Below are 25,019 nucleotides of genomic sequence, written 5' to 3' on the forward strand. Positions count from 1 at the left end.
ACTTACTGTTTCCTATTGGAGAACATGGGAACCAGGATGCCAGAGGAAACCCAATAGTGGAGAATGCTCTATCACTCTAGGATACCCATCCTTCCATGTGGTGCTATGCAAAGAGATTTTCCTATTTATTTCCCCAGTTTCTCAATATGGTATCTTGCTATTAGAGGTTCATTCCTCTGCCTACTGAAGACTTCTTGGATTTAGGACCAGAGATTTAAAGTTGAAAGGGATCCAAGAAGTCATCCCATCCAAACCTCTCATTTTACAAGCAAGGAAATTGAGACCAGGAGAAAGATTAAGTAACATGCTCAAAGCCACATATTAAGCAGCTGACAGAGGATTTGAATTCAGTTCTTCCTGACTCCAAGTGTGGTGCTCAATCCGAGCCATGAAGAGAACATGAAAAGATAATCCAAATCAACAAGGGCAGAGATTTATGGTTTCAGATGGTGGATATAAAAGCATATTTAATTTCTCTTCGTTAAGCAGCAGCGATCTATTTTTTTCGTTCTAAAAAAAGAGAGTTGAATGTTGTGTGTTTTGTCCATCACTGTTCCTCCATCTGGTGGTTTTGCTTACTTGTTTCTAAGGAAAAATATTAAGATGTTGTTGGGAAGTGATTGTTATGTTGTCAAAACAAAATGCAAAATGTAGCCATAAGATATATGGGATGTATCAAAAAAAGCTCCAGGGCAAGCTCCTCTGGCTTCATAATTTGTTTTATCAGAGCCAGCCTTGGATGTAGAACTTTCTTCCCTTGATGTTCCACCTGCATTTTATTAGTGTAGGAATCATTCAAGAGAAGTCATAAGATGCCATGAAAAATCAGAGGCCTCTTCATGCATATTCACTCTCCTCAGTAGGATGAATGAAGCAGGTTGATTGTTTTTGCTTTTCTTCCTGACAGCCTTGGTAGTCAGGTATCCTGAGACCCTATAGTGCTTCTAGAAAACCCAATTAAAGAACCCTCCACTCCTTGCCTCTCAGATACTGATTTCTCTAAGTAATTTTCTAGACCCTTTTCCTTATCTTCTTTACTTATTAGCTCTATTTCTCTGTCCAAGTCACTTACCTTCCTCAGCTGAACCTCTGTTTTCACATTTATAAAATGGAGGTATAGTAACACTTCACTGAATTATACTGAACCTCAAATAAGATGAAACATGGAAAGGGCTTTGCTTTGTAAACATTAGCTTTATTTTTCATTGATATCATCATCACATTTAGTGGTGTTATACAGGCTGTTATTATCCAGGTATGCATTGTCCTAAGAAGTACGTCAGGACAATTTATTTCTTCTTTCACTAAGGGGATTCCCTTAGAGTCTTCTTCCTTTTTTTAAACTGTCAATAAAAGACTAATCATTTACCCTTCTCAGGGCAATTTGTAGTTTTTAGTAAGGGCTATATTCTTGTAATATTTTGACTTGAGAGAATGAGATAGTCCTGAATGTTTGGATTTTTATACAATGTAGCAAACCCAGCAGAGGAGTTTCTGTTATAACACAAAACTGTCAGAACTGAAATGGATGCTAACCATTACCTCTTCTAAATTGAAGTTCAAATTGAAAATACAACTTTATTTAATGCCACTTGCCTATTGCTCACGTGATAGAACCTGTACCTGTAGTTCCTTCCACATCTTTATTCTTTCCCACTCCCATTTATCAATTAGGAAGTTCTTTTTTTCCTACTGGAAAAGTCATGCTCATCTCCCTTTCCTCTCCACTTGCCCCCACCCTCCATTCTGCTGTCCATGGTGCTAGTCCTGTTTTTTTTTCCCCTACCCCTTTCTCTTTATCACACCCTTGGGATTCTGATACAAGATTTCCTATGACTGAGAAGGTGGAGGTTTCACGAAAGCACAATTAACTTATTTTGCTTATTAAAAAGTTCCTTTTGTAATTAGCCTCCAGAGGAAATGAGAGGCAGCCTGATGTTGTGGAAACAGTACCAGTTTCAGAGATCACCCAGAATTCTAACCCTAAATCTCCTACAAACACAGTGTGTAAGCTTGGGCAATCTTCCCTTCTCTGGATCTCACTTTCTTCCTCTGGCTAATGATATGAGCTAGAACAAGAGTTGTTTGAGGTATAGAAACCCATTCTTGAGATAATCTAGACTTTCCTGTACAATAATAATAACTAGCACTTAAATTTGCTTTAAATTTGCAAAGCATTTTAAATATTTATTAGTTGACCCTCAATTCCCTCTGAAGTAGGTGCTGTTGTTATTCCTATTTTACTGCTAGAGAAAGTGGGGTTGAGGGAATTTTAGGGACTTGTCTATTATCATACAAATCTCTACTAAGTATCTAAAGCAGGATTATATTCATGTCTTCCTGATTTTAATACCAACACTGTTTGATGTGCCTAGAGGCATTGTAATGATCCCAAAGTATCTTTTGATTCACTGGTAAATGTTATAATGATTTCAGTTGTGTTTAAGTCATTTTTCAGTTGTGCCTGATTCTTTGTGACTCCATTTGAATTTTCGTTTTGCAAAGATACTAAAGTGGTTTGCCATTTCCTTCTGTCATTCATTTTATAGATGAGGAACTTGAGGCAAAGAAGGTTAAATGACTTGGCCATGATCAGTGTTACACAGCTAGTTAATGTCTGAAGTCAATTTTGAATTCAGAAAGAAGTCTTCCTGGCTCCAAGCCTACCCCTTCTCCATTACACCACCAATCTCCCCAAGTTTTGCTTAATCTTAAGTAAATTGTAATTAAAATTCTTTAAAACTTGGTAAACCATGCATATGTTTAGCTTTCTGCCTCAGCCTTTTTGAAAGCAATATTGGGTTTTTTTTGGCACCAACAGGAAATGAGAAACATGGTAAAGCAATATTTGTAATTCTGTAATGTTGAATTCATAGCTGTGATCTTTGGAAAGGGAGCCAGGAAAGCAACTTGGTTCTCCAACAGATGTTTATTCGCTGTATTTATCATCTTCTCTTCAACATACACAATTCAACATTTGCCACTTGCCTCCTGTGGACAAGACCCTGTGGTAGACACTATGGGAAATACAAAGGCAAATGAGATGAACTAATTGTTCTTGAGGAGTATTTTTAGATTGATGGAGAGAAAACTAGTTCTTCCAAAGAATATAAGGAAATACCATTAAACAGACATAATATTGTGGAAGTTTAGGTGAAAAAGACATATTGGAGATGCACATTAGGGAAACTTTTGAATTGTGTTTTGACTAAGATAATATAATAGTTGTCATTTATATAGTACATTAAGATTTGCATACGTTATTTCCTTTGAGTCTCACAACTACCTTATGAGAGACTTGGTAGTATTGTGCACTCATTTTGCAGATGAGGAAGCTGAGGTAGAGAGATTAAGTGAGTGGCACAAAGTCATCACACACTAGTGTCAGAGACTATACCTGAGCCCAGGTCTTTTTAATTTTAAGTCCTACACTACATTTGCCAAGTTAGGAAAGAAATAAACAGAGATGAGAGGGGAAGACATGCTAGGTGGAGGAAGTAGCATGTGAAGAAAGACATGGAAGCTGAGGACGCCCAGAATATATCAAATTATAGGCCAAGAGCATGTAAGGTACTGTACTAGATACTCTTGGGGATACAAAGATGAACTAAACCATCTCTCCTATCAGTAGAAGAAAGATAAGATCTATATAGGCAAATCATTGAAATCTTCTGGTCTTGGTTTAAATCTAGGATTTAGAATTCTTCTAAATCTATGATCCTATTCATTATCAGGGTGACAGCATGGTACAGCATGGTACAAGAATTCCACTGGCCATGATAGGAATCACAGATTCTCAGACTTGTAAGGAACATAATATACCCATCCCATACCTGAATAAGCATCTTCTTTACAACAACTTAAGAAGGAACCTATCAATTTCCCCTTAGACTCCTAGTGAGGGAGAACCCACTCCATCCCCTTTTGGACAATTCTATCCAGATTTTCCTTACATCAGACTGAAGCCATCCTCTTCTCACTTTGCACCCACTGCTCTTAGATTTGCATAAGTCCTTTCTAAACTTTTGGTGTTTAAAACTGCACAGTACTAGAGGTGTGGTCTGACTAGGTAGAGTACATGGTAGCTGTCACCTCCATTATTCCTTAAGTCAGTCTAAGAGCATTTTTTTGAATTATGTCTCATTACAGATATTGATTTTGCAAGTTGTACAGCTCCTAGATCCTTTTCCCTTAAATTGTTGTTAATTCTTTACTTGTGGACTTATCCAATGAATTTCTTGAACTCAAGTATAAGAATACATGTTTTCCAATTCTTCAGTCTTACTTTATTAGCTTTGGTACTTTTTTTTTCTAGCAGTGGAAGGATCAGAATTTAAGAATGCCTTGATACTCATGGTCTTTTTAAATGTTAACCTTGTGGGATTTTGGATCTTGATTCTCTCTCTAATGTATTCTCTTTCCCTCAGTTGCATTTAGCCTCAGATCTAGTAATGTGTGCCCTCTATACCTTCATACAAGTTACTGATAAATGTCAAACTGAATAGAGCTAAGGATCTAGTGGTCTTCAACTAGAGATTTGTCTTTATATTGATGTTGATAACCACTCTTTGGGTGATAACCATGCTAAATCCCTCTTAGGACATTCTCATCCATTTTACAGGGATCTCAGGAAAGACTTTTTCATACACATTGCAGGGATTCAGATATCCTAGGTCTTCAACATCATCATCAATTGCCCACCATTTAACTCTGTTGGAAAAAGAAAATTATGTCAATTTGCTAAGTTTGCTTATGACAAACCCATGTTGTCTCTTAATGACTATTGCTTCTGGAATGTTTATAAATGTTGATAAACATTCCCTCTAATACATTCTTGAATTTTCCTAGGACTTAAATTCCAGTTCTGCAGGCTTTATTTTGAAGAATCTATTTTGTTACTCTTTTTGAAAACTTGACTATGCTAATATTAATTTTAGAGTAAATAGGTATTTTCTACCATGGAGTCAAGATTGGGTAGTTTTTGGTGGAGGAAGTAATATACAACATTGTTGCCAGTGTAGCTGACTCCATGTCATATATACAACAGTAAAACATATTTGGACCAGTCATTTACCACATAGTTTGTGCTGTTTAAACAGCTGCCTCAAATCACAGAAATGGCTGATCTAGAAAAGCTGTTAAACTGGTCAGGAAATAAGAAAAGAAACTTTTGAAAACTGATATAGTGGCCTTTGAACAAAGTATGACTCGTCTGGCCAGGTGTCAGTCAGTGAGTCAGTAAACAAGCAATTGTTATACATTAACTATACTCTAGACTCTGTTCTAAGTGTTAGAGATACAAAGAAAGATAACAAAACAGTCTCTGCCCTCAAGGACCTCACATTCTAATGGATGGAGCCAAGATGCAATAACTATCTACATATAATACATGTGTAGATGGAAAGCAATCTTAGAAGGAAGATATATGAGAAGGTAATTTTAAAATGAGATGTGTACCTTATTTCCAAACATTTATTTGGTACTTTTCCTGTTATCATCATTTATTTATTGTTTGCCAGAGCTGAAAGGAGCCTAAGGAATTACCCTGTCTAGCCCCTTTCATTCTATAAGGGAGAAGTGATTGCTGGCCGCCCTGTAGGTGTGTTTTCTAATGCTTTGGTCAGTCTAATTTTAGATTTTGTCAGTCAAGAGTTCAACATTGATCTTGCAGACAATTGTAAAGTCTTATAATGTTCTTTGCCAGAAATTTTTCTCTAGTTCTCAGCTTTGATTTCTCCTACGTTGTATGCTACTACTTCTCATTATAGCCTGCCTGCTCACCATAAATCACTCTTCTTTCTTTCTTGGGGCAAAATTGGGCCCCTGGTCCAACCACAACTCCTTTGGGGAATGTTTTTGAGGGGATAATTTGTACTTTTGTGCTTCTATCCTCCTGTGCTTAAAAGCTTAATTGCCCTTCTGAGTCAGGCATCTGTGGTTAAGAAGTTTTCCTAAACTGTTCCCCTGAATAATTGGAAGGAACACTTACTTGGCAAATAAATAGCATCTCCTTGAACTATCGAAGGTGAGCAGCCCTTAAGACAAAAGCATGATGGGAAGAGCATGAACTGGAAGTGAGAAAAGATGGAGTTTTAATTCCAACTTGTTGCTAGTTTTGTGACTTTTGATGTGCGTATAGGATTTTAGAGCTGGAAATGACCTTAAAGGTAATCAATCATATTCTTACTTGATAAATGAAAACACTTCTGCAAATTACTCTCAAATTCTACCTTGGACATTTACTAGCTATGTTACCTTTTTTAATCTTTGTAAGTCACAGTCTCATTTATGAGTTCCCTTTTTAGTATTAAAGAGAATAGCAGCATAGCCTAATGAAAAGGATTCTGTATTTGGTATTTATTACCCATGTAATCTTGAGTAAATCATTTAACTTCTCTGGATCTTATAAATAAAATGAATAGGTTGAACTAGAGGATTTCTAAGATACTTTCCATCTCTAATAATTTGCTCCCCATCATTTTAAGAAGCTGATGAACAAATCAGGTAAGTAACTTTCTCAAGGTCTCCCTATTATGTAAACAATAAATTAATTTTGGGGGACATTTAGTTTTCTCATCTGTGAAATAGGAAGGAATAACCTGGATTATTATCAGGGGAAGATATAATAAAAGATGTGGAATTACTAAAAAAAAAAGTTATGGTCTTATGTGTGTGCTAGGTATGATCAAGAAGTAGCACTTACTTAGCTTTTACTATTGGTGTTTAACCTTTGAGAAGGGCAAGATTCTTTTTGGTAGGCTGGTCAGTTTGGGTCACTTATTTTCTAAGTTATTTTTGTCTTATTTTGGTGAACTAAGTTACATTTATTGATCTCTTTCTCTTATTTGATTTTATTTATGGTTCTTTTTCCCTTTTTCCATATAGGGTGTGCGACAGCCCAAGCTGGGGCCGAAGATGAAGGAGAGGCAGAAGCTGGCTGGATTGAAGGGGCCGCCATACTTCTTTCAGTTATCTGTGTTGTTCTTGTCACTGCCTTTAATGACTGGAGCAAGGAGAAGCAGTTCCGGGGTCTGCAGAGCCGAATTGAACAGGAGCAGAAGTTTACCGTGGTCCGGGGAGCCCAGGTGATCCAGATTCCAGTGGCAGAGATCGTGGTTGGTGACATTGCCCAGGTAAAATACGGTAAGTTTCCCAGCCCTTCCCCTCCAACCACCCCCCCCTCAGAATCTCTGTTGTCTTCCACTCTTTCATAGTTTTGGTGCTTGACTTAGAGTTTAGGTGATGTGGGGTGGGCCAGCCTGGGCATCTAGGTCAAGTCTTGGTTGAAGAGAACAATATCAGTGTTTGATAAGTCCAGTATGGACATGAAGGCCAATGAGCCCAAAGGTAGGTCTTATCCTATGGGGAAAGGATAGGAAAGAAGAGCCAAGGTTCAAGATCAAGCAATGGGTTGAAAAGACAATCACTGGAAGTGTGGTAAAAAAATCTAGATAATCTAATCATTGATTGAAACCTAGGAGAAAGCATTAGAGGCCATTTAATCTATTTTACAGATGGAAAAACTGGCAGAACTGATAAATTCTGAATGCAGTTTGAGGCATACTTTTATAATTTTATTTTTGTTTTATTTTGTTTGTGTTTTCTTTTACATCAGCCTAATATGGAAATATATGTTGCATGACTTTAAAAAAACAATCTATTTTCTCCTCATTTCTTATACTACAATGATAGTCTATCATATTTATATACTGTAATTTTTTGAGCCATTCTTTTAATTGTTGAGCATCTCTTTACTTTCCAATTTACAGCCATCAGAAAAAGAGCTTATGTAAACATTTTTGCACATATAGTCTCTTTTCCTATTTCTTTGATCATTTTTGGGTACAGGCCTAGCAGTGGTATATTTTGGTCAAAGGACATATGTTTTTTAGTATCTTTTTTAGGCATAATTCCTAATTGCTTTCCAAAATTTTTGTTCCCATTTATAGGTCCACCAATAGTACATCTGTGGTGCCTGTTTTCCCACAGTCCCTCCAGCACTTATCTTTTTCCTTTTTTATCATCTTTTCCAATTTGAGACAGTTCTCAAGGGAAGAAACCCAGGATATCTATAGTCATGTTAAAAAAAATGCTCTAAATCATTACTAATTAGAGAAATGCAAATTAAAACAATCCCTCCCCTTTTCTAAGTCAGATACTCCTAGGAATATCAGTAATAATAGGCAATTTAGTTAGCTCTTTAAAGTTTTTGAATCATTTAACATATATGCTATATATACATATAATATCTCGTTTCATGTTATAGAATTTAAACTGGGAACACTATTTGGTAAGGTGGGAGGAGAGAAAGATCTAAAGGCAGCGGCAAAAGTCTGGTTAGAGATACCCACAGAATTTTAGATTTGGAAGAGATTTTATTAACTATTTAATTCTAGTCCAGGGGTGGGGAATGTCCAGCTTCTGGACTGTATGAGGCCTATGAAGTCTTTTGCATAATTAACCATAAATGATGAGCTGAAGGCTAGGTATAATACTCTCCTGCTGTTTTCGTTCTATAAATTGAAAATTTTGTATAGCCTGTGAATCATGTTCTAAATATCCAAATGACTCTTGGCAGAGAAAAAGCTTCCCTACCTCTCTTCTAGTCCAGTAGTACTACAAAAGGAATCCTTCTCTGCATATTTTACCTAATTTTCTGGCCCCTTGATCCAGATAAACTGATGAAGATATATAATTCTAGGATTTACCTCTTCAGAATAGAAATGCCAGTCAATTAATGAGTATTATTAAGTGCTCACTAGTTGTCAGACTGTGCAAATAAGTGAAAATTCAAATAAAAAGCAAGAACCATGGCTGCTTCTCAAGGAGCTTACATTCTAATGGGAGAGCTGATATATAAAGATCTAGATCCATGTAGGAAATATAGAAGATAGATGAAAGTATTATGAAAATAGGAAGTTCATTGGCATGTATAAATATTAGTTATGATTATTGTCATTATTATTCTAATGGGGAGACATTTAAAACACAAGGTAGCTAAAATGCATTTAAAAGAGAAGTCACTTTACAGGAGGAATAAATAGCAGTGAGGGGGACTGGAGAGGCGATCTGCAGATGATGCATTAGCTGAGTCTTGAAGGAAATCAGGTAGTCTGTGGGATTAGGGAGGGAGGGGAGCATTCCAAGTTTGGGACATCTAGTCCAAAGGTGTATCCTGGAGAATATATGACTAATTATTTAGGACTTATGGTGATCTGTAGATCAGAGATGAATACCTTTTAGATGGGGGCAAGTAAGGCCAGGAAAGTAGCTGAAAATTCTTTGCCTCAGGTGGGGAATTCAAGTAGAAACTTATGATGCTAGAGAGCTAGAGAACAGCTGGAATTTCTGTAGTCTAAATGTTCTGTGGTCTAAATGTTACAACAGAGCGCTTACATATTGAACTGGAATGGGTTATTGTGGGGCTCTCTTGCAGAGTCTCTTAAACTGGAGTCCCTAAACTTATTTAAAAAATATTTTGATAACTATTTTAGTATCATTGATTTCCTTCATAATCATCTGTATTTTATCTTATGGATTTAAAACCTGGATTTTAAGAGGGATTCATAGTCTTCCATTAGACTCTTCAAGAAATCCATTATTCAAAAAAGGTCAAGAACCTTTGTTCTGCTAGGAAAGATCTTGATTCTGTGGTCAAATGGTACCCTGTATTCCATTAAGGATAGTGCATTCTTTTGGGGTAGGAGGGCCAGTGTTTTCAAAGAAGGATTTTCACTCACTTTCTCATCTTTGTTCTGCCTTTGTTCCTTTAAACAGGTGACCTACTTCCTGCTGATGGGATCTTCATCCAAGGCAATGACCTTAAAATTGATGAAAGCTCTTTAACTGGGGAGTCTGACCAGGTCCGCAAATCAGTGGACAAGGACCCCATGCTGCTTTCAGGTGAGATGTAGTGATACTCCGTTTCCACTGTAGAAATTTACACATCATCCTCTCTTCCCACAATAATTGACTGGATAAAAATTCTTCCAGTCCAGGAGATGTTGTTATCTCGGTTTGTCTCAGAGTCTGTCTCCTACCTCCCCTGTCCCTTGTGCATAGGGAAATGGTATAAAGTCTTGAAAAGACAGATCATTAGTTTTGAATTCTCTTTCCCTAGTTTAACCAAAATGGAGGAATTCATTCTACTGAAACTTGACTTGATTCATTAAATACCAACTCCTGTTTCACTTTATGAAAAGCTGAACTTTGTTCTCATTTCTCCCAAATGATTTGATGTTAAAGCCAGGAAGGAATGAGAATTGTGCCTCCTTCTCTCTTATATAAACAGGAAGCAGGTATTTCCTCTGGAATGTGATGGGGTCTGGCTGCTGGGTTATCTTGGTCTGACCTGACTATAGTTTAAGCTTATTTGTTTAAAATGGGAGAGTCAGAACCTAGAATGTTAAAACTGTTAAATCTGAAAGGAATCCTTGAACATAGAATATAATTACAACTTTTCAATCTGAAAGGTATCTTAGAACCTAGAATGTTTAAAAAAAAAAAAAACCCTGAAATTTGAAAGGGATCTTAGAACCCAGAGTGTTAAAACTGTGAAATCTGGAAGGGACCTTAGAACATAGAACTATTAGATCTCTTTATTTTTTGGGAGACAAACTGGGGTTAAGTAACTTCCCTAGGATCACTAGAACACAATTACTAGATTTCAAAGGGGCTCTTAGAAATAGAATATTGCAATATGGAATGTTCAAACTGGAAGGAAACTGAGAACATAGTGTATTTGGACAAAATCTTTTAGATTTGGGAGGAACCTTAAGACACAGAATATCACAACATGGAATGTCCGAGTTAGAGGGGAGCTTATAATATAGAATGCTCTAATATAAAATATCATAACAGGGATTGTCAGAGCTAAGAGTAACTTTTGACCATGGAATGCTAGAATGTAAACTGTTGGCTTTGGAAGGGACCTTATAACATGAAATATTAAGAGATAGAATATTGTTAGAAATAGAGGGATACTTTAGAAGATAGAAAATTATAAGTGAAAAAGACCTTAGAAAACAAATTGTTCAGTTCTCTTATTTTATGGATGAACTGAAACTCATAGAAATAGTGACTTTTCTAAAGTTACATGGAGATTCCTGGTAGGATTGGGGCTCAAACCTAGATTTTCTGCCTTAAATCAGTGTTCCTATTGCTGAACCTACTGTGGTAATTTCTTCTCTCTGGAGATTAGGTGTGTTGTAGTTTTCAAGTGCAATTGGAGCCAATCAAGATATGTCCAGCTGACCAGGACTTTGTGAGGAAAAGTTTACCTGGGGTCAAGATGGCTATTGCCTTGAATCAATAATTTTTATTTTCAAAGGACTTTTTGAAACATCAGAGTTGTAGTGCCTTTTAAAAGGGAAGAGCGTTGAAGAATTAAAGAGTAGAGTAGTGAGTAGGTGAATCTCCAGTTGAAGTCACAGCTATAGTTTCTCCCATTTTGTACTTGATTTTTTTCTTTCTATTGCTTGTCCAGTCCCTAATTATTTTTATTTGTATTCTCATAACAGTTTCAACCCTTTCTTTTCTATCCTATCCTATACACAGTTAGCTGATTACTTGGAAAAAATCTCATTTTACCATACTTCCTGCTCAGAAACCCTGCACCCCCCAAACTATTGTCTAACAAAATCATAAAAGTAAAATTATCTTGACTTTCATTCAGAGTCTTATTTATCTGGTTCGGACCTAGTTTTCCTCACCGTCCACTACACCAAGCATTTTCTAATCTAACTAAACTAGTCTCCTCATTGTTGTCCACTTATGTCATGGTCTTTCCCACCCAGTCTATGAAACTCGCCTCTGCCTAGAATGCTTTCCTCTTTCTTTTTCTCTTGCCTGAATTCTCCTTTCTAATCTTCAAGCCTAGATAAAATCCTCCCTCTCCAGAATCTTTATCTACCTCTGCAGCCCCAGGTGATCATACCCTACTCAGAAGTCACTAAGGGTCTTTCCGAATCACTTAATTTATGGGACCTTTAGGGACTTCTACAGTATCTCTACCTTGTATGAATCCAAGCTATCCAGCTAGTGTAAGTTCCTGTGCTTTCCCATCAGCCATGGTAGGTGCTAAACAGTCTGTTGATGGAGATGATGGGGAAGTAACAGCCAGGCCTATTGAGTACTCTTTCCTTTCAGCCTGGGATGCTCAGGGTTGATGAATATAAATGACCTTACTGGGAAGAAAATAATGTTTTATGATGGGGAAAGAGGCCTGGATTTGGAGGCAGAGGACCTGAGTTCAAATTCTGCCCCTGCTTCCCACTTAATTATCATGAGAGCTCTGTTATTTAATAATCACGTGAATTTTGACACATGATTACACTTCTCTAGCCTTCAGTTTCCTCACCTGTACAATGGGGATAATTGTAATTATGCCATCTACCTTGTTTAGGTATTAGAGAAAAGCTTGGTATATCTGAGAGTGCTATAGAAAATGGGGATTAATATGCCTTTTCTTTTGTCATTAAGTGGGAGGAGTCCTCTGAACCAATGATTTCTTCATTGTAAAGAACTCCTGGTGTGGACTTCTGTAGCTACAGATCAATTTTTTTTTGTCATTTATAATCTTGGAAATTAATCAGGGCACTGAGAGATTAAGCAACTTTTCCAGGGTCACCCGGCTAGCATGAATCAGAGGCAAGACGACTATCCAGGTATTCCTGATTCTAAGGCTGATCTTCTGACTACTGCATTGTGTTGGCTCTCATTAATATAACAAAATATCTGTAAAATAAAGTGGGATGCACTGGTCAGGGGCATTGTTTTAAGATCCTTTTCAGGTCTTAAAACTATGATCCAGGAGCTTTCTTCCTAAAAATAGCAGTCATGGAAGGACTATTATCGTCTCATTGACTCGTAGGAGTGAGTGATAAGATCTGGGTGTTAGGAGTCACATCATTTGTTCTAGGCTTCAGAGTTGATCAGACAAAGATCAGCTTAGCTTCCTGAGGTCAGCAAAGGCCCAGCTGAGCCTTCTGTCTCTGAAGCCCCCGTCCTTAATGCTATTCTATTGTATCCCAGCTCACTGGCCTCCAGTGGTTGAGCAGTTACATTATACATTCTGCTTCTCTTCTCCTTCCCACCCCCAGGAGCAGAGCTTTTCCACTCACACAAAGGGATGGCATTTATTCTTTCTCTCTGTCCCGAGGCCCCTCCATGAATTCTGAGAGCACTGTAGGCAATGAAGATGTCACTCCCAGGGAGGAATAGAAAAAAGTAGGGCACCAGATTCCCTTGGCATCTGCGCTCAGAGAGAAAGTCAGAGTGCTTTGGACTTCTCATCAGACTCAGTAGGATTTCTGACCAGACTCAATGAACCTAACACTCATGCTGTTGATCATATTTTTGAGTCCTGCTCATAGGTGGGATGCACGCACTCCTGGCTGGCTCAGTGCTTTCTTTAAATTTTCACCAATGCTGTCCCTCTCACCCATGGACTGTTCTCGTTATGCTATCCAAATTCTGATCCGTAATCTGAGGCCCATTTTTAGCACTCGTTCTTCCAGTCATTCTTGACCATTCCAGACCAATAATCTCTTCTTTCTTTGAAATCCCATCACAATTCCAATGATTTATTTGCCTTAAAATCCAAAGCAGAAAACAATTTTAACATTGTTAATAATTACTTTCATGTATGTATATCTTGCCTTCCCAGCAAAGGACTTTAAATTGAGAGTGCAAACCTACTAAATACTTTATATACATGATCTCATTTGGGCTTTTCAACAACTCTGTAAAGCAGATGCTGCTATTATCCCCATTTTACAGAGGGGGAAACAATCAATCAATAAACCACAGAGTGGATCGATGATAAGTTCTTGACCATATAGCTAATATATCAGTAGTCAGAGGTGAGATTTGAATCCAGATAGCTCCTGACGCCCAACATAATACTCTGCAATAAAATCCCGTCTTTGTTGCATAAAGTAGGACACCTAAATAATTGGTGAATAAATTAATTTCTGAATTTCTTGAGGGCAGGGGCACCTTATCTTGTGCTTCTCTTTCCCAACCTAGACTAGGTCACAAAGCAAGTGTTCTTCAGTGAATGTTGCATCAAATATGTCTTGTTTGAACTCATGTAAAGCTATATTCAGACTATTCTACTCTTATTTTACTTTAATCAGTAAGCAAACATTCTGTTGAACATTTACTATGTGCCAGGTAATTTTTTAGGATGCTTCACTGTCCATGGGAGAGGGTGGAAAGGATACAATGAAGAAATAATAAGTGCCATGGACACATTTATTGGATACTTAATATAGGACAGGCATTGTGCTAAGCACTGGGAATTCAAGAAGAGCAAAAACATTCTCCTTGTCCTCAAAAAATTCCAAGTCTAAAGGGGGAAGACTACATGCCAATAAAAAGGTACATACAGAGTAAATGGGAAGTGATTTCAGAAGGAAAATCCTTCTGCAAAAAAGTTTGTAAATTACTTTGTAGATAGTATTATCTTATTTGAGCCTTAGAATAACTTCAGAATAAATATGAAAATAATTTTGATGCTCCCACTTTACAAGTGACAAAACTGGGGGTTCACAGAGTTTAAATGACCCACTCATGGTCACATAGCTATTAAGCATAGTATTTGATAAGCATAAGCATAAACATAAGCATTGATCGTCCTATCTCTTAAGTCCAGCATACTATCCAAAACCTAATGCTATCTCCCCATTCCTGGCCCGTCCCACTTTTTTTTCCTTCCCTATATCTCTCAGGAGTTTAGGAGACGTATTCATGCCAACAAGTTATAATGATATTAGCATTTATATAATACTTTAGAGTTTGCAAAGTACAATTCATATTATCCCATTGGATTATAGTCTAGCGATATTAAAAGCAGGGCTTAAGGTGCTGACATTGTCTACATTTTAGGAACTGGCTAGGGTTGGTGGGAGATTGGAGAGAGATGTATTTAGAATCAGTCAGATGTTAGAGCAGGGAAAATTCTTAGAACTCATTTGATCCAAACCCCTTGTCTTACAGTTGGAGAAAATAAGGCCAAAAGAGGGCAAATAACTTGCTAAAGATTGCACCGCTTGTTAGTGTCGATTATTGCCAGGGCTGGAATCCAGGTTCCCTGACCTCAAGACCAGTACTCTTTTTTTTTTTTTTTACACCACACCTCATATAGCTCTAGAGAGAGAGGGAAAATATTCTCACTGGGCAATGCCATGTTTTGCTTGTTCAGAGTCCTGGACTTCTAATCTCCATTGTGCAATGAAAGACTGTGAGCAATTGATATGGCTCTTGAAAGGTTGTCCTGGGCCCTCTCTTTGAGTTGCAACAATAAGGAGCTCCAATATATTCTAAGCCGTCTGGGATCCTTGGCTCTGGGGCTTTGCCTGACTGGGTAGCTGAGTGGCCCCATGCCAGGGCAACTCAAAGTGCAGCCAGTTCCCTTTCTTTGAATATCAGTAGGCAGAGTTCTTCTGATCAGGGATACTCCAGCTCAAGTGCAACAGGGAGAAAAATAAATCCTTTGTGCTAATTGGCCATCCTGAGATTTAAAACAGGAACGCCTTAAAAGTCCTGAAAGCCCTGGTAGAGAACTCTCTATTTTCCATTTCTGATTCAATGAAAGTTGGGAGAGAGGGGTCCCAGAAGGATCAGCTATACAAGTGATAACAAACAGGCAAATTTCACGTTAGCCTGGGGGTGCCAGTAGATGTACTTTTCTTGTAATAGGCTAATCCTCACTTCAGGGAGACTTGATAATTCTTTGTGACTCTCTTCTCCCATCTCACCTGCAGAAGGATTTTTTAAAAAAGAAAATCTTCCTGACCATTCTTTCCATTGTCACCGTCATTCAGTTTAAATATCATCTATTCATTAAACACCTACTATGTGCGGCACTGGACTTAGAAGGATTAAAATGAAACAATCCCTTTCCCTTAAAGGAAAGAGTCCATGGTGGAGGTGGGATATAACAAGTAAATACAAGTCAGTTTATGGAAAGAGGTAGCATTAATAGTAATAGAGACTAGATATGTGATTTCAATGGTCTAATAAAGTTCAGAAGAAGAGACTCCTTCTTTCATGGCATGTGGGCACCTAAACAATTTAATTGCCCAGAGTACCAAGAGGTTAGCTGTCTTGGCCAGGATTGCATAGTCAGTATTGTAAGAGTTATGATTAAAAGTCAGGTATTCCTATTTCTGAGACTGGCTCTGAATTCACACCACTATGCTATCTCTCAATGCTTCTGTTAAAGAGGCAAAAATATCGCAGAAGAAAATAATCTTAATCAAGAGTCAAAAAACTTGAGTCTCTGCTCTGCCTCTGACTAGCTGTATGTTCTTAGGCAAAGCATTTCTTCTTTTTGGGCTTCTGTCTCCTCATCTGTAAAAAGGCAGGCTTAGAATGACTAATCTCTAGGACTGCTTCAACACTCTGCCGTTCCGTAATTTCATTTGGTGACCCTCAAGCCATTGGTGGCTGAGATATTTTCAGTGATAAGTATCTTTCCTTTCCTGAATCTGTTTCCTCATCTGTAAAATGGATAAACTTAGAAATATAATTTCCCTCATGTAGCTATTATGAGAATACTTTGAAAATCCCCAAATTATGATGATAATGATGGCTACTACTATTATTAAAAGTAATAATTATTAAGTTGTAACCGTTGAAAGTTATGATAATAGTAGTCATCATTATTGTCATTGTCACCAATTTAGAAATAGTTGTAGGAGTAACAGTAGTAGTAGTAGTAATACTGATGAGTAGTAGTAACAGAAGAAAGAAGAAAAGGAGGAAAAAGAGTAGTAGGAGAAGGAAGAACAGTCATGTGATGGTGATGAATACAGGGATGGTTATATGGCCAGGAAGGCTTCCATCTTGGATTCACTAACTTTTTAATTCCCCCTTCCAAAAATCATGACATCTTTTATAACATTGTTCTATGCTGTAAACCTATCACTCTGAGGAATTGAAACTGGGTGATTATTGATCTCTGAAAGAGTTCAAAATCAATGGAGAGATTCTTTCAAATAATGAAGCTCACATCCCATCACTATTTCAGCCTGTGTATTATTTACATGTACTACCTTAGATCTAAAACTAGAAGAGACTTCAGATACCATGTGGTACAGCCTCTCCCCATTTTATAGATGATAAAACTGAGAGAGATCAGTGATTAGTCTATGTCACTCAAGTAATAAGGAAAAGAATCAGGTTTTGAACTGGATTTATTTATTATGAGTCTGGACTGGAGGCCTTTTTCAAGGTCAGCAGCTCATCCCCTGGGATCCCTAAAATGCTTGTATGTTCAAGGAGTTTGTGGATAGTTTTCAAGCGGGCTGTGAACTTGGATGGAAAAAACAGTCAATTTATCTAACTCTAAGTTAGCATTTCCTCTAATTATGACTAATATAAAATAATATAATAATTATGATTCTGATAATTAAAAATCATTATTCTGAGAAAGGTTTCTTGTATTTTACAAAACTGCCAAAGGATCCCAAGGCTCTAAAAAGATTAAGAGCTCCTTCCAAGGATATTTTTACATTGCATGGACACCACATGGCATCTATGGAACTCCACTGCAAATGAATTAGGTAGAAGAATAAGTAAGTAAATAAGCCCAGTTGCATTTGGGTAATTACTTTTTAGTATACTCAGCTTCACTAAGGAATAAAAGCCTATTGTTTTAATAGTCATGTGCTACTGGAGATGTTGTCTGGTTTTGAATTTGAATTTACTACTACAATCATCTCTGAAGAATCGAAGCAGTGGGAAATCTCAGGGGAAAAAGAGAAATGCATACTGGGTGTAATTAAACTACCATGTTGAGATGATACATATGCAAGATGTGGTATACTTAATATTACTGAAAAAAAATGCTCTGATTAATAGAGGACAATGGCCACTTATGTGATAAGAGCAAAGGATAATAAAGGAATAGCTGAAATGCCTTTTAAAAGAACATAAATTACACCAGTGTGCTTAAGTGACTTATCCAAGTTTAGTCCAGAGAAATAGCAAAACCAGAACCCAGTTTCCCAACTTCTAACCCAAAGCTCTTATTATCAAGGCTACATCACTTAAACTGAATTGCAGTGCTCTTATTGAAAGTCACAAACCATCATTCTTCTGTTATGATATCCTTTCTCCACCCCAAACTTAGGCTCATCTTGGGGAAGACATACTTGGGGCCTATAACAGATGGCACATTTCTTTCTGTATTTGAGGGAGTTTAGGATTCACTTGGAAAGCCAACCAAGAGGGATAATTCATGTCAAATGCCTTTTCCCAATGTTCTCCTTTTTTTTTTTTTTACTTCCTTGAATCAAGATTATGAGCATTACAAATAATCCTCAGAAACTTGGAGGAGACCAGAACTTGCTACTGCAATAAGAGTTCTGTAGGGATGGTGAAATTATTCCTGATTCCCCCTGTCTTATTGTTCCACAGGAAGGTACCATGGTATGGAAGAAAGATTGCTGTATTTAGAATTCCAAGGCACAAGTGCAAATCCCTGTTCTGATACTTAACCTCTCTGAGCATCAGTTCCCTCATCTATAGAAATGAAAGTTTGAATTAATTTTCTCCAAGGTCCCTTCCAATTCTAAATCTCTTAAGCCTTCGAAGCCAAAGCTATAGATAGTCTGCTACAGGGACTTATGATGTTTTTAATTTTCAGCAAAGATTTGTTGATAATCATAATAGCTGTCATCTAGAGACTTCTTTACAGTTTGCCAAGTATTTGGCACCAATCATTTCATTGTTTCCTCAACCCTGTGAAGGTCTTGTAGTTATTATGGTCATTATTGCCATTTTAAGATTTAGAAAGGTTAATTCATTTACCCATGGCCATATGGCTTAGTCTTTCTTTGGGGCATCTGAAGTTAGGCTTACATACCTCCAAGTCCAGCAGTATTCTTCCTATAGCCCATGATCCTGGGAAAGATGATTCATTAGCTAGGAAATAGAATATATTTCATAATCTCATGTTTGGGAAGGGACCTCAGTTACTATCTATCCAGTCTTTTCTGGGTATGTACCACATCCCTAACAAGTAACATTGAGCATCTCCTGAAAAAGCTCTAGCAATGGGGCTCACTACCTTCTGAAATAGCTCAGTTAGTTTTGGAGCAGCTTTCACTCTCTTAATATGTCCCTTATATCAGATCTAAATTTGTTTCTCTTCATTGTACAGGATGGATAGACACTTGATAAATATTTGTTGAAATGTTTATTGAGGAAGAGGGTGGTGTTTTAGGACCTTAAGAAGTCCAGCTCCTCCACAGATACTCCAGTAAAGTCTTAAAAATGACCTAGAAGGAACAATGGTAATTGTCCTAGAAGGAACAATGATAATGGAAACCATAGAAGATCTCTGTTGAGCCCTTCTAGTCAGGCCAGGAGCACATAAAAAGAATTCCAGTATTTTGCAGAAGCACTGAGTGGGGGTGTTCCAGGAGAGGTGGAAGGCACAGTGTGAAAAAATCTAACCTTACAGCAGGGATAGGGCCAAATCAATGACCCGCATGGTAAAATGGAGTCCAGGGGCCTAATTTGCAATTGCAGTAGAAGAGACAGACCAGTAGCCAAGGGTCATGGTTTATTCCAGCATCAAGGCAACCTTGGTTTGAACCTTAAAAGGAAGTTAAATAATTCCCATCAAATCATAGGTCCTGATCTTAATCACTGAATTCATGATCAAGTAGGACTCATACATACCAGTCAGGAGTATGGGAATCAATTTTGACCCAAACACCAGCTCCTAACCTAGAAGCTGAGGCTGGAAGAGAATATAAAATTTAAAAAAAATGCTTAGCGTAACAAATAAATACTTTGGACTGGGAGCAATCCAAAAGAGAGTAAATATGTGACCAGTTCAAGTAGAATCTAAGACAAAAGGATGTCCTGGTTATAAGGACTAGATGAAAGAAATGAAACAAGTGATACAAAATGGAATAGACAGGGAGGGGAAAATGGCAAGGAGAATTAGTACCTAAGAATCAACTGCAATAAAACTCACCCAAGAATTGAATTCCTAGAAAATTAGAATGAACCAAAGAGAAAATCATCATAAGCTGTGAGTGACTCAAGGGAGAGTGGAGAAATGCATGCTGGGGAGTAGTAGCTACGCTGCAGTGTTTTTCCAGGAATGATATTTGGGTGAGACATGGAGAAATGACTCAAGACATTAAGAAAGAAATATTAAAACAAAGCCAAAAATTGACTCCAGGTCTATTAACATTTCTGCTCTGCAATTCTGCCTTCCCTTAGCTGGATAGAGGTATAAGGAGAAGCTATTCCATTCATTGGAACAGATTTGAGCATCAAAGGGAACAAAGGCACCAAGGTTCTGGAGAGATCAGAATGAGATCAGTGAAGAGCAGTAGTTTAGGTTGGGTGAAATGTTGTGTAAGTGAAGGGGACAGTTGTGTGATAAAGCTGAAAAATGGACTGGAGCCAGGTTGTGAGGGACCTAGATGCTGCTTAAGTAAGTCATAACATCTATCAGCTTTGGTTTTGTCTTCTCCCAGAGTGAAGGTTAAATGAGATAATATTTATAAAGGGATAAAGCAAATCTTTAAAATGCTATTTGATAGGTATTGTTACCATTATTATTTGAGTTGATTCTCCACCCTTATATCTCTGGTGGTCGAAGAACCTTCCCCTCTCCAAATTGTCCAAAAAAAAAAAAAAAAAAAAACTCTGGATTAGGATGACCACTTTTTTCTTGCTCCTGTATTAGTAACACCTTAGTATGTTCCCCTTAAGGTGGAGAAAAGGCAAGAATCTCCCAGAGGCCCAAGCTCAGAGATGCACGGGGATGGCTAAGTAAAATAAAGCAACAAAATGAGGTCTGATTGAGAAATCAGGTCATTTGGTGCCTGAAGAAAAAACCACTCAATCATATTCTCTTCCTTATCACTGAACACCTAGATAGGGCTGGATTTCCACATGGCAAAACCTAGAGAGACATAGAGACCCCAGTTTTCTGAGCTCTGAGGATCTACTCATGCACTGAGAGAAGTCTTTGGTGAAAAGGATTGTTTTACTTTCTTTGGGGATATTATAAGCATTTTCCACCTTGGGAAAAACCTACCTAGAGTGAGGGAAGGAAGTTCATTTTCAAGATACAATCATTGCACCTCTATGGGTCTTGGTCTCTCATCTGTAAAAGCAAGGAGTTGTGCTTGACATGGGCAGTTTCATGTCTTTCTTCAAATCCTCTGCATTTAGCATAATATCAAACATACAGCAAGTGCTTAAACAATTCTTGTTGACCAACTGGCTAACTGGGGGAAGGAGCTGACTTTATTTAATCAGAAAACTTGTACTGCTATTCACTAGCTGTGTGACCTTAGGGAGGGAATGAGAAAGAGTAGATGAGAAAGCTGGATTCTGTGAAAAGTTCAAATCTCGCCAATAACACTTGCTAGCTATGTGACCCAGGACAAGTCACCTAACCAATGGCCAGAGTAGGTTTACTATTTGCATTGATGTATGGAGTTTCCATGCTAGAAGTTTCTTACTGGACCAAATCATGGGTCCTAAATGTATGAGGCAGAAATCTGAGTCAGCAATTCACAACTGTATCTCTATACATGAAGCATCTTCAAATTTCCTCCCAGCTCTGAAATACTTGGGTTTTATGATTCTAACTCATGCTTTAAATATTCTTAATCTATTTTTTTACTGTTCTCTTTTAGTCTATACCTGCCCCCAATCTCTGCCACTCCACACCTTATTCAGCACAAGCTCCCAATGTTGTCTAAGACAACTCTTCGCACGTGTTATATTTCCTATTGAATAAAATTCAAACTCAAACCTACTATGAGCTACTTGCCCTAACCAGACTTTTTTGCTCACCATTCATTAAACATATTCTTCCTTTTCCTACCTTGAGTCATCCCGTTCTCTCCACCTGAATTCACTTTTTCTTTTTCTTAATACTACCAGTCTCATCTTTCTCAAAAAATTACATCCATCTGTTAAGGGCCTAAGGCGCAGGTCTGACCATATTACTCCTCTCCTCAAAACCCTTATTGACTCAAGGATAAGATACATATTCTTTTATTTAAGGCTGTCTTCAGTCTTTCTCTAACCTGTCTTTTTTTGTTCTATTACTTCAATTTATACATCTAGAATTGTAGCTCAACTGGATTTTGATCTGATCCCTAAATGGATGAGTCTATCTTCTATCTTAATGTATTTACTCAGCCTGATGTTACTACCTAACACATTGAGTCTAACCCTCTACAAATGGAACAAAAAGAAGATCAGTATGTAGATTTGTTTGTGTGTGTGTGTGTGTGTGTGTGTGTGAAAAGTTATGTAGTGTGGTGGCATTTGTTCCATTTTAAAATGCATATCCCCTAGGGAGGAGTAACAGAATGTGTCAGTCATACTGTTAGGTAAATCTGCCAACAAACATTTACTGATCATAAGCAGTACTCCAGGAGCGGTCCTAAGTACTGAAAAATCTATGAAACAGTACCTACTTTCAAGGCGCTTACATCCATGAAACAGTCCTTACTCTCTCTTTTTAAAAAAAATTATTAATAGCTTTTAATTTTCAAGATGAAACAGTCCTTACTCTTAAGGAGATTACATTCTATCAGGGAATCAACTTGTTGATATATAAATAAATACAGGTAAGAGTATAATAGAATGTAGTCAGGGAGGGAAAACACTTATTGGGGGGGAGGAGGATCAGGAAATGCTTCCTATACAGAGAGTTCTTAAGCTGTGTCTTGAAGGAAGACAGTGATTGGTGGAGAAATAACCAGGCTACATTCCAGGTATGGGGTCACAGCTTTTGCAAAGACAGAGATGTGGAAATAAGTTAATAGACCTTTGTTTGAGGAGAGATCACTTCTTTGTGCTTATCTTTCCATTGCACTCCCACTTTCCCATTTGTTCTTATGCTTTCAGTCAGATGGAAAAACCTAGTTGCTTAAATCATCTGTTGATTTGATGGAAAGTGTGAAACCTATGTTCTAGGAAGCTATAAGTAGTTTTTTGGGGGCTACTCTTTTTAGTCCTCTGTATCAAATGAGTCTTCCATGAGCTGGCTCTAATAAAGTTTCACTTTGCCTAGGCTTGAGACATTGGTGAGATCCCCTTTGAGATACATGTGAATTGATAAAAATGTGATTTGTAGGTCTGATTATGTTTGGTGGAAATTGGCCATGGTTGCCAGTTTTTGCTTTTTCCATCCCTTCTTCTAGATCTGATAGAAAAAAGCCACATCATCAAAAGGTTTGTGTAACCTCCAACTTTAGTTGAACAGAAAAATAAGCTATATTTAATAATAATGGGCCTGAAAATTTTGTCAAATACTTCCCTTTGTTTTCTTTTTTTTAATTTTAAGAGAATTCAAGGTGATCATGGATTATTCCTTTGGTACCTGAATTTTGTCTTTCTTTGGCATGGATAGAATTTCTCTGTACATCTGAGGAGTAGGACAAATTAAAAGACCCCTGATTATAGTACAATCTTTATCCTGAGTAAGAACTATGTCTCAGCTTCTGACTCAATTCCCTTTTATTCTGTGGCTTGTAGCTGTGTGGGCCTCTTTGTGTATCACTGGAGATAATCTGGGAAAGTCTATGGGCCCTTTCTTAGAATAATGTTTTTAAATGATTAAATTATAACATAAAAATTAAAAAGGAAACTCATTAGTGAATGGATAAAGATGATGCTTAACTTTTCTTGTAAATTGAACTAAAAGAGAAACAACTCATAGATCACAAGAAACATGGACTAAGATATATGCTGTTATATCTCACATAAAGAATATAGTGCTTTTCAAACTGTAAAGTATTCTAATAATGCTAGGTTTTATTATTGTTGTTATTAATAAAGTGTGATTCATCATTTTCTCACATAAATAAAATTTGATTAAGAGAAATGAAAAAAGCATGTTGAAGGGCCAATTGGTGTGGTAAGAAGAGCATGGAGCCCCAGTGTCAGTAGAAAGAAGGGTTTGTATTTCTTGTGTGAGCCTAGACAAGTCACTTAACTTCCATGAGCTTGTTTCCCTCTCTGTAAAATTAGATTAATCAGTTATAATACATATGATTCCTCACTCCCAGTAGAATATAATGCCTGGAGAATAAGAATTTTTCATTTTTGTCTTTGTTATTTCCAATGGCTTACACAGGTAGATACTTCATCTAACTAGATATTTAATAAAGACTTGTTATGTTATGTAATAGTTATTCACCTTTTATGAGCTAATCCGTAAAGTGTTTTGTAGTCATTAGTGGCATTAACACCAATGGCAGTTGTGATTCTTATGGGACCCTTACAGCTGACACGAACAGTGGGATCTTTGAGAGGAGAACTGAGAGTCTCAGTGGCTGCAATCATGTTTACTTGGGGTGAGGTCAAGGGTTGGGTTGGGCAGGTTAGCAACAATGCTAACTTGACTCTCCTTTCACTTCCCATCAGGGACCCATGTGATGGAGGGCTCTGGCAGGATGCTGGTCACCGCTGTGGGAGTGAACTCTCAGACTGGCATCATCTTTACCTTGTTGGGGGCTGGTGGTGAAGAGGAAGAAAAGAAAGACAAAAAAGGTAACTCCCCTCCCTCGTCACTATTGTTCACGAGTCCAGCCTGTGCCATTCTTTTAGGAACTTGGCTGGGGGCAGCCAAAGAAATGCTTTCCACAGTATCATCCACACTCAAATACAGGCAGATGCCTTCAGTATTTACACCAGCTGTGTCGTATTCTGTCCTCAGGCAATGGACTCTCTCTTTCTCTTTCTCTCTTTTTTTGTAGTAGGTTTTTTTTTTTTTTTTTTTTTGTCTTGTCATGTCATATCATTCAACCCACCCAAATTTTTTTTTGTTTTTATGTGCCAGGTGGGATTGTTGATATCATGCTTCTGTACTGACCCATTATTCTCTTTAAGGATATCAAGAAAGGAGACTGCTGTCTCTATCTATGCCTTTTGGGTTGAGTGAAACTACAAGGTTGTCTAAATTCTTCCTGGTTTCCACTTGACCTTGTATGCTATGCATATAGTACTGATTAATCACT

General features: G+C 37.5%; 1 protein-coding gene across 10 annotated transcripts in view; it reads left to right on the top strand.

Annotated features, from left to right (window-relative positions):
- The window catches only part of ATP2B2 (ATPase plasma membrane Ca2+ transporting 2), a 653,989-nt gene that overhangs the window by 519,024 nt on the left and 109,946 nt on the right, over positions 1-25,019 (top strand). For all 10 annotated transcript variants that reach the window (XM_051982255.1, XM_051982273.1, XM_051982284.1 and 7 more), the window contains 3 exons: positions 6,886-7,143; positions 9,778-9,903; positions 24,427-24,552. In XM_051982255.1, the coding sequence (XP_051838215.1) occupies positions 6,886-7,143; positions 9,778-9,903; positions 24,427-24,552 (510 nt within the window). The remainder of the gene's footprint in view (positions 1-6,885; positions 7,144-9,777; positions 9,904-24,426; positions 24,553-25,019) is intronic.

The sequence above is a fragment of the Antechinus flavipes genome, chromosome 1, assembly GCF_016432865.1.
Source record: "Antechinus flavipes isolate AdamAnt ecotype Samford, QLD, Australia chromosome 1, AdamAnt_v2, whole genome shotgun sequence".
Classification (NCBI taxonomy): domain Eukaryota; kingdom Metazoa; phylum Chordata; class Mammalia; order Dasyuromorphia; family Dasyuridae; genus Antechinus; species Antechinus flavipes.